At 43.5% G+C, this 14,871-nt stretch overlaps 1 protein-coding gene across 1 annotated transcript; it reads left to right on the top strand.

Annotated features, from left to right (window-relative positions):
- Window positions 1-1,492: 1,492 nt before the first annotated feature.
- Window positions 1,493-8,859, top strand: LOC134438687 (protein unc-93 homolog A-like). The gene is made up of 9 exons (XM_063188303.1): window positions 1,493-1,560; window positions 2,742-2,918; window positions 3,833-3,947; window positions 4,530-4,644; window positions 5,031-5,156; window positions 5,774-5,985; window positions 6,637-6,772; window positions 7,448-7,579; window positions 8,064-8,859. Exons 1-9 carry the CDS (start codon window positions 1,493-1,495, stop codon window positions 8,351-8,353), a joined length of 1,371 nt encoding a protein of 456 aa, XP_063044373.1. The 3' UTR covers window positions 8,354-8,859.
- The last annotated feature ends 6,012 nt before the right edge of the window (window positions 8,860-14,871 follow it).

Genomic DNA, 14,871 nt, shown 5'->3' with positions numbered 1-14,871 from the left:
TAGGTGATATTTGGCAATGTCATGTAGGCCGATATGAATGCATCCATTACTACACTCAATTGCCAAATATCAGAAACATTCAGCACTCAGCATTCACGCTTGGACAGCCCCCCTTAAAGGTGCATTGTGTAAGAGTTTTAGTTGTTTATTTCTAAAAAGTAATGCTACCCATTCACTATTGTTACCTTTTTCATGAATATTTACCACCACCATCAAATTCTAAGTATTCATTATGATGAAAATCATGAAAGGGGGATCTTCTCCATGGTCCGCCATTTTGAATTTCCAGAAATAGACATTTTTAGCTGCAAAAATGACTGTACTTGGGCCATACTAGAAAATATTAGTTTATTACTTAGTAAACTCTCATGAAAAGATCAGTTCACCTTTAAGTCTATCATTAGAAAATAGATACCAAATTGTAATACTCAATAAAGGAATGCCAGAGAAATGTAAGTTGTATCTTGACCAAAACAATCCCTATCCTTAACCTGTCAGTAAAGAGATGTTTTTAATAAATACTTTTTCCAGGTGGTTGATAGCCTATCAAATTCATGAAATAAACAAAAGAATACTAGTGGTGTCCAGACCAACACAATCCCTAACCCTAAGCTGTCAGTAAGATTTTTATTTTTTGAGAAAAAAAAAAAAAAAAGAAAAGAAAAATTCTGAGAAAACACAAGACTATGGAAACATAGAGCGTTGGGAATATAGAGAAAGCACTTCCATGTATCCATCACAGAAAATAATTCTGTGTGTAGAGGCACAGAATTTTGGACAAACTCTGTGAAACTGACAGATTTTGTGTCCTTAAGATCCATGTCTATTCCACAGAATTCTGAGAGATCATGTTGCAGCCAGCCTCTCAAGGTCGTCTGCTCTCCTAAATGGGCATGACTTTCCAATGAACTCCATTAATTCTCCTAGTCTCCTGAAGGCGCATGGATGCCATAGGATTGTAGCTTATAACCTTACGTCACATGGATTCTGGAAGAAACCCTCTCAATTGTCTGTGGTGTTAATACTGCCCTCACAGCCCCCTGCAGACGTCATCTTCCATCATGGAGGCCTACATGTTAATATGGAGCCAGAAGTTAACCTGCCTTGTAATCATTCTACAGGACACTCATGCTGACACACACACACGTACACATGCACACGTACACACACACACACACACACACACACACACACACGCACACACACACGCACACACACACACACACACACACTTTTTTACGCCATGGACAGCTTGAAGGAATTTAATTTTGCTCAGTGAAACAGGCGGAGAGAATGCCTGGTGCAGGTGTGGTGAGAGAGAGAGAGAGAGAGAGAGAGAGAGAGAGAGAGAGAGAGAGAGAGAGAGAGAGAGAGAGAGAGAGAGAATGACGGTTTGAGAGACACCTCAGAGTTTGATCTCCACTCAATGATTGGAAGCTGTAGAGTTTGATCTCCACACTGCATTGTAAGATGATTGGGAGGAATATGAAGAATGTTCTGGTGGTGTCGTTTGGATTCGTTTGTCTCTTTACAGCATACGGGGGACTACAGAGCCTGCAGGTAACCACACACACACACACACACACACACACACACACACACACACACACACACACACACACACACACACACACACACACACACACACACACACACAAACAGCATTATTACACAACTCTCCTGAATACCATTTGTAGACCTTTTATATTAAACAATTAAATTATTGTAACGCTATTATGAACAGTATATTGTTACAATATTTAGCATTGAGTTTTTGGTATTATGTTTACTGCCACCGAAGTAATGGCCAGTTAGTTTTAGGTCTTAAAAACACAGCCATAGACTAGAGATTAAGGATGCATTTTGATAAACCTTAAACTTGCTATTTAAGGTACTATTTCCACGTAGCAGGATCAGATAGTTTTGAAAACGGATTGATCTTGGCCTTCCGTTTCCACATAAACAGTTTTAATATCCATATATCAAAAATCCGGCTTTAAAAATATCCAATTTAAGGGTCTAAAACACACCTGTTACAATGGAGTTTTTATTTTTATCCACATGTTGCCTTTACACCTACAATAAACAAAGGGGGGGAATCCACATTTAAAAATATCCGGCTACCTGTAGACAGCATAAGAGCTTCTCCATGCATGTACAGTATCTATTAGTTTGAAGTGTCTTTGTGGGTGTTGTAGTGAATGATTTGTCAGACAAGAAAATATTTCCAACCATAGACATATAATACAGAGTTTGACCTACTCTCCATCTCTCTCTCTCAAACATTACGTTTGTCAAGAGTGGGTTAGTCAGACCCAGTTAGTCAGTGTGTTAACAAAACCTCTGCAATGCTAAGTATACTTAGGTGAGGAAATGTGAGTAGTGCATGTGTGTGGGTGTTACTGTGTGTGTGTCTGTGTGCCTGGCTGTGTGTGTGTGTGTGTGTGTGTGTGTGTGTGTGTGTGTGTGTGTGTGCCTGTCTGCGTGTGTGTGTGTGTGTGTGTCTGTGTCTGTGTGCCTGTCTGTGTGTGTGTGTGTGTGTGTGTGTGTGTGTGTGTGTGTGTGTGTGTGTGTGTGTGTGTGTGTGTGTGTGTGTGTGTGTGTGTGTGTGTGCCTATCTGTGTGTGTGTGTGTCTGTGTCTGTGTGCCTGTCTGTGTGTGTGTGTGTGTGTGTGTGTGTGTGTGTGTGTGTGTGTGTGTGTGTGTGTGTGTGTGTGTGTGTGTTGTTGTTGTTAGAGCAGTCTGAATGCTGAGCAGGGGCTGGGCGTGGCGTCTCTAAGTGTGATCTACGGATCCCTCCTCTTGTCGGCCATCTTGCTTCCTCCGCTGCTCATCAAGACACTGGGCTGCAAGTGGACCATCGTGGCCTCCATGGCCTGCTACCTCACCTACTCCTTTGGAAACCTCTACTCAGGCTGGTACACATGCAAGCGCGCGCACACACACACACAAATGCACCAACATCAAAACATCTCTCTCTCTCTCTCTCTCTCTCTCTGGGTCAACTTGGGTAACCCAGTAAGAAGTTAATGACAAATCCAGTTTGTTCCGAGATAACTAGGCCTACATGGTTTTTTTTTGCCAATATGCACGTCTGCTGTACTCTGACCTTCACTTCTGTTATTCTGTCCCAAGTCTGTTATTCTGTCACATAGGAAAACACTCCTCTGCCACGTTTCTTAGCAAGGCACTCATCTCTTCTGTCACTTTCCTTAGTGAGAGGCAGTCAATTCAACCTCTCCTCCTCTGTCTCCCAATTGATTTGTTTTGACATCCCTGCCCTCTAGGTAGGTTAGGGTGCAAGTCAGACGAGTTCCTTCCATCCTTCCCTGGCGCTTGTGGCATCGAGACGCAATGCACGGCGATTGATGATCAGTATCTTGCAAAAGCTCAATTGAAATTTTCTCATTTGCAATCGCGATCTACTTCATGGAGGCTAGACAACACAGACGCAGGAGACCACAATCAGCCGGAAAAGACGGAAGAACCTAGGTTGACTTGCACCCATTGATTCTCAGTGTCTCATTATGACACACTGCTATTCCTCCCACAGCTAGATTCGTGATGACATCATTGACAACAATTTTTTTTTCAATATCTTGTAAAAGCTCAATTCTAATGACATTTTCTCATTTGCAAACGGGATGGAAAAATGAATGAAGAAAAGTCCCCCAAAAGTTGCTGTGGCTAGGCTGACAGCGGGGAATCTATTGTTTTCTCCACGGAGGCAGAGCGTCAGCAAAACACGAGGCCACAATCACAGACCAGGGACTGGAGTATCCGTATTGGAATGCACCCTGTGGTTCTCAGCTCTGTCCTTCTCTCCCCATAGGGAGAGCCTGATTCCCACCTCTGCAGTGCTGGGCCTCGCTGGCGGCCCCTTGTGGTCAGCTAAGTGCACCTACCTCACCCTGAGCGCCCAGCGGCAGGCCCAGGAGGAAGAGGGAGCCGGAGAGGGACACAAGGAGGCCACAGATGCAAAGGGACACAGAGAGAATACAGAGGACACTACAGAGGGCACAGACAGTGAGGGACGCAGGAAGGACGCCAACACAGAGGGACATAGACAGGACCTAGGCAGGCAGAGAAAGGAGGCCACAGACAGAGCGGGCTGCGGAGACGGACATGTCAGCGGGGAGACCACAGACACAGTGGGGGGCAAGGAGACCACCACAGACAGGTGCAACAATATCAGAGAGAGCAGGGAGGCCAGAAATGGCAGCAATAATGGCACAGGCGGAGAGGCCAATGGAGAAACCATAGACAGGGAGGGCAGAAGGGAGTTCAGAGGCCGGGGCTACAATAGCAAAGACAGCAGGGAAACTGGAGATGGGACCAACGACATCAGCAGAGACGGAGGCCATAGCTGCATAGACGGAGAGGGTAGCAGGGAGGACAGAGAGGAGGCTAGAGAGGAGGGCAGAGGGGGCAACCTAAGCCAGCTAGCTAAGGAAAGGGATGGCAGAGAGGAGGGCAGAGGGGGTAACCTAAGGGAGGCCAGGGAGGACAGAGTGGGAAAGCTAAGCCAGCAGGCTCAGGATCTCCTCAGTCAGTACTTTGGAATCTTCTTTGCCATGTTCCAGTCCTCCGCCATATGGGGGAACCTGCTCTCTTCACTCATCTTCAGCCAGGACACACACGTAGGTACGTAATGATGGCACTGACACACCACACACACATGCACAAACACACACATGTACGCATGCATGCACACGCATACACACACACACACACACACACACACACACACACACACACACACACACACACACACACACACACACACACAAATATAGCAATTTAACATCATACATACAAGAAATTAAGTGCACCAACACACACACATACAAACACACTGAGTGACTCATGAGTGATTACAAAGGTAGCACACCCTGATGTCATGGTCTTTGTTTCTTACTTTAGCTTTTCAGACTCAGTGTGTGTGTGTGTGTGTGTGTGTGTGTGTGTGTGTGTGTGTGTGTGTGTGTGTGTGTGTGTGTGTGTGTGTGTGTGTGTGATCTCTCTATCAGCTGACATCTCAGAGGAGGCGTTGCAGTATTGTGGGGTCGGTCTGTGTGCTGATGAGTTAATCCAATCAGGGAACGCCACTCGGCCAGAGCAGAAACTGGTCTACACACTCATGGGCTGCTACATCGGTGGGCCCGCAGGCACTCACACACACACACGCACGCACGCACGCACGCACGCACGCACGCACGCACGCACGCACGCACGCACTGCTGTTTATGGGTACCGGTATGCTACTATAGCATTAAAGAAGTAGGTTATCCACACAAGTATGGGTGTGTTTCAGTAAGTTACTTCATGAGCTCCTCTTCAAAGATACCTATGACTATGAGTCTACTACAGTAATATAGCATAGCATATCTCGTCTTCACAAGTAGGCCTACTGCTCTGCAATAGTAACGTTTTAATGTAACTCCTGTTAATGAAACTCCTCTCCACAGGTATGTTATGCTTCTGGTAAGTGTAACTGAGGTGTTCCTGCGCAGTCCACCCCTCGGGTTTCGAACTCGCCACCTCCTAGTCAACAAATCAGTTCGGTCATGGGAGGCACAGCACAATACAGCTGAGCTAAAGGACCAGTCCGATAGTTAAGCGCTACCGATAGGCTTCGGGAAGGAGGTTTACTAATGCTCCACGCCACACTCTGCTAGTTAGCCTCCGTTACATAATGTTACAATGTCCTCTTCACATATATCGCTATCGTAGTAACGTTATAAAGTAACACATCTTAATGTCCTCTCTGCAGGTATGGGTCTGGTTGCTATGGCGTCAGTGGCCATTTTCCTGGATAATATTGATGGGGACGTGGCTAAGGAGTTCCGTGGGAGTGGCCAGTCGCTGTGTAGCACTGCCATGGCAACCGTGCGACTGCTGAGCGACCGCAAGCTGCAGCTGCTCGTTCCCATGACGATCTACAGCGGCTTGGAGCAGAGCTTTCTCTGGGCTGAGTTTACCAAAGTGAGGAGAGGAGTACAGGAGGAGGAACCAATGTCCCATGCTCAGTTTGCTAATGGAAAACTGTGTCTTATGCAGAACTACGGCCTCTGTGGCCATGTTTTATACCGCTGTTCTATGCAAGTAGTTGGATTTCTCTGTAGAACACTGACCTAGATAATATATGGACAGCGGCCTTCTATAGAACTCTGTTCAACGGTTTTGAAGCATCTGCGATTGATCTGATTTTTCTCATGTCCCGCCCCCGGCCGTTGCTTCATTTATGAATCAAACATATGGCGTCTGATATATTCAGGTCCGTCCTGCAGAACTATGTCATCTGTGCACAATCTCTATCCATGTTCTGCATTCTCTCTATAGAACTATGTCATCTGTGCTCCATATTCTGTGTTCTCTCTATAGAACTACGTCACCTGTGCTCCATATTCTGTGTTCTCTCAATAGAACTACGTCACCTGTGCTCCATGTTCTGTGTTCTCTCTATAGAACTATGTCACCTGTGCTCCATGTTCTGTGTTCTCTCAATAGAACTACGTCACCTGTGCTCCATGTTCTGTGTTCTCTCTATAGAACTATGTCACCTGTGCTCCATGTTCTGCATTCTCTCTATAGAACTATGTCATCTGTGCTCCATATTCTGTGTTCTCTCTATAGAACTACGTCACCTGTGCTCTGGGTATCCACGTCATTGGGTTCAGTATGATCTGCTTTGGAGCATGCAACTCTGTCTCCTCATTCCTCTGCGGGAAGATAGCACCACTCACAGGCAGAATGGTCATGTTTGGCCTGGGTAAGATTAATTTACAGGCAGAATAGCCTGCTTAACCTGTGTAAGATGTTAAGTTTACAGACAGAACAATCCTGTTTGTTCTGGGTAGTAAGATAGGCTACTAAATGTATGTACTAAATGTATGGACAGAATAGCCATATGAAATGGGTAATGTAGCACCACTCACAGGCAGAATGTCCCTATTTGGCCTGTATAAGATATTAAATGTATCGGCAAAATGGCCCTATTTGGACTGATAAGATTTAAAAGGTAAAATGGTCATGTTTGGCCTGGGTAAAATGCTAAATTTACAGGTGGACTGGCCTCTTTGGCCAGGGTAGGATTGTGCCACTCACGGGCAGAATAGCCCTGTTCAGCCTGGGTAAGATGCCAGATTTATAGTTTTGACCTTTGGTCAGTATGCTAAATTTACAGGCAGAATGCCCTGTTTGGCCTAGGTAAGGGGACTACTTGTTTTTAACATTAGAGACATACAGTAGCCACATACCACTTCACAGTTCACCCTTTTCAATCTGGGTATATGGGGCTCCATTCATTATCAAAATGGCCCTCTTCGGCCTGTACTGCATCTCACGGATTGCCCTGGTTGGCTGTTTGGCTGTTTAAAAAATATAGGTTGGATGACAAGGCAAAGGAAATTGTGTATGTGTGTGTCCGGTTGCGTGTGTTTACCAGCTGCTCTGACCAACTTCTGTTGCATCATGGGACTGCTGTTCTGGCGTCCGCACCCCGACCACTTTGCCGTGTTCTTCCTGGTAGCAGGGCTCTGGGGGATGGCGGACGGCATTTTGCAGACACAGATCAATGGTGAGACAGAAAAACTCACCATACAATAAACTACTATAATACTACTACACATGTATATATGCTATTCCCATTCTAACACTATCATAATACACATACACAGATCAACCCTGAGGCAGAAACACAAACTATGACCTAACCACAGTACACATTACAGTATGCTATTATGACATATACATACATGTATACTATGATTGTAATAACATATGCTCATGCAGACACAGATCAATGATGAGTCACATATATATGCATATGAATATATTAGCCTACTATGATAGGCCCATGTACAAACACGATACGTGCATATGCTACAGCTGCACATAATTTATACAATACATACACATACATATACCAGGGCTCCAGGGCTTGAAACTAACACTCACGCACCCACCCAAGGCACCACCTACAGGTAGAAATGGCGTGTAACAAATTGACTCTCACTAGTATACATACGTATATAACTATTCAAGCATCTCATTTCTTGCAGCTACGTATGGAGTTCTCTTCCCCGACCACAAGGAGGCAGCATTCGCCAACATCCGGCTATGGGAGTCAGCGGGCTTCCTGCTGGCCTTTGGCTACAGCTCGCACCTGTGCCTCTCCACCAAGACCTACCTGCTGCTGTCCGCCCTGGGCCTCTCCCTGCTCACCTACCCTCTGCTGGAGCTCCTGGTCAGGAGAGGAAGAATCGGCTGTTGCAGACCTCCACAGCAGCAGGGGGAGCAGTCCGCAGTACATGGCACAGGAGATGCAGTTCACATGAACAGCAGTCTGTGAAGCAAATTGTGGGCCCTGTGTACAATCAGCTCCAATGGACCCCCCAGCCATAACTCTACATGAATCGGACTGTGTGTGGGCCCCCTATATACTGTACATGGGGCCCTGGTGTCTCATTCACACTTGACCCCACAGTACGACACCCCTGCTGTAAAGCATGGAGGAAATACAGTATCTCCTGCCCATGACTGAATAAAGTGTGTGAACTGTGCGAACACTTCACTTTGCCATCTGAGGACGGCAGTCTCATCAAGAACATTGGTGGAGGAGTCACAGGGCACCCTAGTACCATAAATGGGCAGTCATGTGAACATAGTGGAGAAGTTGCAGTGCATCTTATGAGAGGGTGAGAAACTGGAAAAAGATGACAGCATGTACACACAGACAAAGGATAACACACGCGCACGTACACACACACCAGTATGTCCCACTTTTGCCATATGTATGTGTATGTGATCACCTGTTTCAACCTTTGATTACAAATAAAAAGTCCCCCCATCAGAGTACAGCAGACCCATTAGACAGACCATATGTACACAGAGCATAGGGGTTAGAGTGTATCTGTGTATACTAGCCTACTATCCAACAGAACAGTCTCTTTTCATTGGTTTTGGAGGTTGTTTTTTGTAGGTTGGTTGTTGGTTTTCTATAGACAAACATGATGTATTATTTGTAATGGCACATGTAGAGGGCAATTACATACAGATACTTAATATCCCGATCATATTCGGGATACTGAACTGCATATAAACTCACTCATTTATTAGGAACTCTGAGGTGGCGAGATCAGCACCACCCTAGTGAGCTGAACATGAGTACCTGCAAGATATTAAGCAGAGTTTGCATAATGCGCTGCATCCACATTTGGATGACATATTATTTTACTCTGCATAATGACAGTAGGGGCTTTCCAATGTATTCTTTTCTATTCAATATTCAAAAGTTATGAAAGGGTATGCAAAGAACCAAAAGAGCTCTAGCTTTCATGAGAATATGTCAGTGTAACCACTCTCTCACCAGTCTGTGTTTCAGTGGCACTCAAAGTAGGTAAGACTGACAATGTATGTTATGGATCATCATCGTTTCTGCAGTGGCACGCTCAACGGACTGTAGACTGTAAGACTGTATTTTTATTGACCTAATTTCCACTGCCTTTCTGATCAAATTCTGCTGATCAAACTACACATCTACTGACAGGCACATTTCTATGTACAAACGTTTGTAGACCTACTGTACTGACAGAAATCATATGCCTTCAAAGCATTGGTATTAGGTTGGATATTGTCCAGTTTGTCAAAATACGTCACTGCGTTTTGTCTTTGCATGTACTTTGCAGTATAGGCTTCGCAAAGGATTCAAGCCAGATTCACCTTAGGGTGATAGTCTTTTGAACAGATGCATGTTAAGCTGCCACTGCATTCCAATGAGGTCACTTGTCTGTCACATACTATGATGTCATTAGCGCTGTATGAGGTGTCCATGGAGATGATTCTAAAACCCCACCTGAGTATACAGATAGTTATTTAGCAGCAGGACACTGAAGAGGTCAGTTGGATCGTTGTTTGCTCCTGGATATTCACACACGGCTCACAGTGTGGAACTCAGATGGACAGCAAAACTGATCAAGGTGCCAAATAATCATCATGCTGTAAGTAAATGAAAATCAACACAGCATTTTCATCTAGGTAAGCATAAATTTTTTAACTCAACTTCAACATGAGGACACAAGACTGACTTTTCTGATGGCTGTCACACAACAATAGCACTTACTTGCACAGCCTTAATGATGGACTGGTATATTATATATATGGAGAGTCAGAAGAACCATCCAAACATGAAGGCAAAAACAAGCCCAGCATTTACACCTTTAGTTACTGTATTTTGCCTTTGTAGGGCAGTGTAGTTACTGCACATTGCCTCTGTGTAAGTTCCTGATAGCTGTAACAAGGTGATAGGCCAATAATTTACAACACCTGACTTCCAAGTGGAAAATGGCAACATTGAAACTGACATAACTGACTTAAAAGCATCTGTATCAGGTTGGATATTGTCCAGTTTGACAAAAATATGTAGTCACTGCACTTTGCCTTTGTACAGCAATATAGACTCCGCAAAGGACTCTTGAACAGATGCATGTTAGGCAGCCACTGGAATCCACTGTGGTCACTTGTCTGTCACATACTAGGAGGTCATTAGAACTGTATGATGTGTCCATGGAGACAATTCTAAAACCTTACATGAGAATACATTCACTCATTTAGCAGCAGGACACTGAAGAGGTCAGTTGGATTGTTGTTTGCTCCTGGATATTCACACACGGCTCACAGTGTGGAACTCAGATGGACAGCAAAACTGATCAAGGTGCCAAATAATCATGCTGTAAGTAAATGAAAATCAACACAGCAGGCATGTGTGCACAATTTTTTTTAAATATCAATATTCAGTTTGGCCCACAACATTGTTCTAGATTTTGGCCCTAGATCAGTTTGAGTTTGACACCCCTGATGTACCTGATCAAGTTAATTGAAACGATGTCTATGTCTAGTATTGCACTACACATTGCACTGACTACCAGGAAATTATGTTGCCCAGGAAATCTGAAATGTTTACTCACAACTTGCTGAAAGCCTTGTTTTTTCGACGAGTTTAATCCGTCCTTTAATCTAGTGTCTTAAACAAACTCTTATTTCCGTGACACAGGACTAGTTGTACTCTCCCAGTGCTAATGCTTTGATTTTACACCTTCTAGTCCACAACCCTGTCATGAAAAACTGTTAATTTTCAAGAAAAAAAAAAAAATTATCACACAAATCACATAATAATCTCATGAACCAATTTCAAAATTAATTCCACGATAGCCTTGTCCTATGACATAAAAAAATATATTATTGTTTATTCTATGTATGGCAAGTGGTTGGGATGTACAGTGAGGAGAATAAGTATTTGATCCCTTGCTGATTTTGTTGGTTTGCCCACTAATAAAGACATGATCAGTCTTTAATGTTAATGATAATATGTATTCTAATATGGAGAGACAGAATATCAAAAAGAAAATCCAGAAATTAACTCTAAAGATAATAATTGATTTATATTTAATTGAGGGAAATAAGTATTTGATCCCCTGCCAACCATTAAGAGTTCTGATCCCGCAGATCAAATGGCACTTCCAATCAACTTGTTATCTGAATTGAACACACCTGTTAATAGTAACCTGCACAAAAGACACATTGAATCTGCAGAATCAGTCCATAGAATCAGTCAATCAATCGAACTAAACTTGCCAACATGGGACAGACCAAAAAGCTGTCAAAGGATGTCAGGGACAAGATTTTAGAACTCAACAAGGCTGAAATGGGCTCCTGGATATTAAAGAGCAAACTGTTGGTGAATTTCTTCCCAATTTTAGGACATACAAAATGATAATCAATCATCAATCTTAGGCCTGTCTCTGGTTCCATACAAGATTTGACCTTGTGGGAATTTAATAACCAGAAAAAAGGAGATAAAGCACCTTAAAACTGTATGGGAGGAGCTAGGAAATGATCTCAAGGCAGCTGGGACCTCAATCACTAAGAAAACTATTGGAAACACTTGATACCACAGCGGATTAAAATCTTGCAGTGCATGTATGGTACCCCGGCTTCAGATTAAACCTGTTCAGGCTCATCTGAGGTTTGCCAATGAACATCAAACTGGATTAGGATATGATTGGGAGGTGCTGGAATCAGATGACACCAAAATCAAACTGTTTGGCATTAACACAACTCGATGTGTTTGGAGGAAGATAAATGCTGCCTATGATCCCAAGAACAACACCTTCTCCAACATCATCAATGAAAGAGGTAACATTATGTTTTGAGGTTGTTTGTCTGGCCAAGACACAGGACAACTTCACATCGTCAAGAAATGGATGGAAGGAGACATGTAAACGTACAATGCTGCATGCCAACCTCTTTCCCACCACCACTAGACTGAAGGTGGGTCATGGATTGGCCTCCCAATATGATGATAATCCATAACATACAGCCCAAGCAACGAAGGAGTAGCTCAAGCAGAAGCATATTAAGGTCATGAAGTGGCCTAGACAGTTTGCAAACATTAACCCTACACTAATCCTGTGAAGGGAACAGAAGCTCCCATTTGGCAAGCTACAGTCATACAACTTAAGTGATTTAGAGATGATCTGCAAAGAAAAGCGGACAAAAATCCTTTCTAATATATCCACAAACATTGTCATTAATTGAAAGAAACATCTGACCTCTGTATGAGAAAACAAGGGCTTTGCCACCAAGTCATTTTGTCTTCTTTGACTAGAGGGGTCAAATACTTATTTTCCTCAATGGAATACAAATCAGTTAAAATATATTCTTCAAAGTCATTGGATTTTCTTTTTGATATTCTGTCTCTCTATATTAGAATACATTTTATCATTAATATTATAGAATGCTCATGTCTTTATAAGTGGTCAAACCAACAAAATCAGCAAGGGATCAAATACTTATTCTCCTCACTGTACATATATTTGTGCTGACCCAGATTGAGATGCAAAAGGGCTTCCTATGAGAATGGCCCTGGCATATAGTCAGTCAGTATGAGAAGCGTTGGAGTCTTAACGTTTTTGACATCACCTTGGGTGCAATCAGTGGAATCTGTCATAAAACTGTAGGCCTAGTTAAAAATAGTTTATTCTACAAATAATTTCTGAACAAGCAAATGTTTTTCTTCTGTTTTTCCATTCAGGTTTTCATGTTACTGCTAATTGCCACAAAGACAAACCTGTTTATTAGCAATGGGAAATGTATTTATGACAGGAAGAAATAATAAGGCTGTTCAGAGGTGAAACTGTGTTTCTTTTTTTAATTTTATTTTTATTTTTGACACCTCCGTCTTTAATTGTGATTTGAATGTATGTGTGTATTTTCTAGAACTTGGGGATAATAAGTTGTTGGAATAATGCTGCCCTCCCGTGGGAAGAGGTGGCATGTGCAGGGGTGCACATAACTTTTTTAGGGCGTTACTCATATGCGCACCAGCAAATATGTTTTGGTACGCACCTCATCCGCGGTTTAAAAAAAAAAAAAAAAAAAAAAAAAAAAAAGTCCACTGTCCGCAGTTTCGGAGGATAAAACATGATCACCACGAATGTTGACACATGTTGTTTGAAGGCTAATGCAACTGGTGCAAGGTAGCCTAATCAAAAAATGTGTTAGTTTGGTATTCTTTAAATCTTAATTAGCCTACAAATGGTCAACATGTCATCTTCAAGTTAAGTGATTATTGTCTGAATTTCATCTGTTTTTGCCGATTTCGCCGTCATGCCTGGTAACTGACGCACAGACGGGGAATAAACTTGTAAGCGGTGTCCGTTATGGTGGTCCCATATGGTGGGAGGAAGCTGACGAAAGTAAGAAGTGGAGCTGGCCGGGAATTGTTTGCATTTAAGAAGCCACGCGCATGCATGCATGCTTTTTCAGATAACTTCTATGCGTCGGAGTTGCCAATGAGAATGACGGGGGTGCGCGTCCATTTTCCGGAGTTAACAGAAACAGACGGCACAATTCCATAATGATGGAGGGAGGAGAGAGCCTCAGGAGCTCAACTCGGTCGCACTCGCGCAGACTGTCGTTAGATTTAGGCTACAGTTGATGAGTGACATGTCTATTTTTAGGCATTCATGAGAAAACGGGACACATCGCGTCCCTTACCTGTTCAACACGGAACGCATGATTCCACTGTCACATACGGAACGATTCCGCATTTCAAGGGACTGGCACTACATTTCTGTCCCGCTCATCATTAGCCTAAAGCCACGGCACTTGAAGCCACTTCTCGGAAAGTTTTTTTTTTTCAATCTCACTCAATTTTCTTTGTTGTTGGCGAAACTCCAAAGAAACTGATTAGGCTACTGTTGTCTGTTTCTTTTTGGACACGTTTGACCATTCACCAACATCAACAGTCTCTTTTTCTTTCTCTTATCTTTCAGGAGGGATAGTCAGTACGCAAGTGCGCTGTAGTGACCAAGGTGGCAGTACGCATTGCTATTTTTTGGTGCGCATGCGCACCTGCGTACCAGTTATGTGCACCCCTGCGCATGTGGCAAGTGTGGCTGGTCCTGCCAGAGAACTGTTCAGCAGTGCACTTGCGTCTCTCGCACGCACGCACACACGCACACACGCACGCACGCACGCACACACGCACACACGTACACACGTACACACGTGCACACGCACACACGCACACACGTACACAGGTGTTTTGCTGGTGCCCTGAGAAGCATCGGCCCACTGGATAATTGCCTGTGTGCCAGATTACCAGTCCAGGGCAAGAGTGACTCTCCCAAATGCAATAACCAATTCCCAACCAACCAGTTGACTAGTAACAGACTCACAGCTATTGTAATGGAGAATGTTTGGTAGAATTAGGTACCAGGGCAATGTAGGAGATATCTACTGTAGGTGAGTCAAGTTAGTCCAATTCAGTTCTTATAGTCAACTTGAAGACTACAAAGTATAGAGCCG

Source organism: Engraulis encrasicolus, chromosome 22 (assembly GCF_034702125.1).
Source record: "Engraulis encrasicolus isolate BLACKSEA-1 chromosome 22, IST_EnEncr_1.0, whole genome shotgun sequence".
NCBI lineage: Eukaryota > Metazoa > Chordata > Actinopteri > Clupeiformes > Engraulidae > Engraulis > Engraulis encrasicolus.
The sequence above is the reverse complement of the archived record's forward strand: the minus strand, read 5'-3'. Positions and strand labels throughout refer to the sequence as shown.

What these genes read in the sequence shown, in the direction of transcription:
- LOC134438687 (XM_063188303.1), top strand. Translation starts at nt 1,493, where the DNA reads ATGTTCTGGTGGTGTCGTTTGGATTCGTTTGTCTCTTTACAGCATACG. An exon ending in AGGCCCAGGAGGAAGAGGGA is followed by an intron (nt 3,948 to 4,529) that starts GCCGGAGAGGGA and finishes AAGCTAAGCCAG; the next exon opens with CAGGCTCAGGATCTCCTCAG. An exon ending in AATGGTCATGTTTGGCCTGG is followed by an intron (nt 6,773 to 7,447) that starts GTAAGATTAATT and finishes TGTGTTTACCAG; the next exon opens with CTGCTCTGACCAACTTCTGT.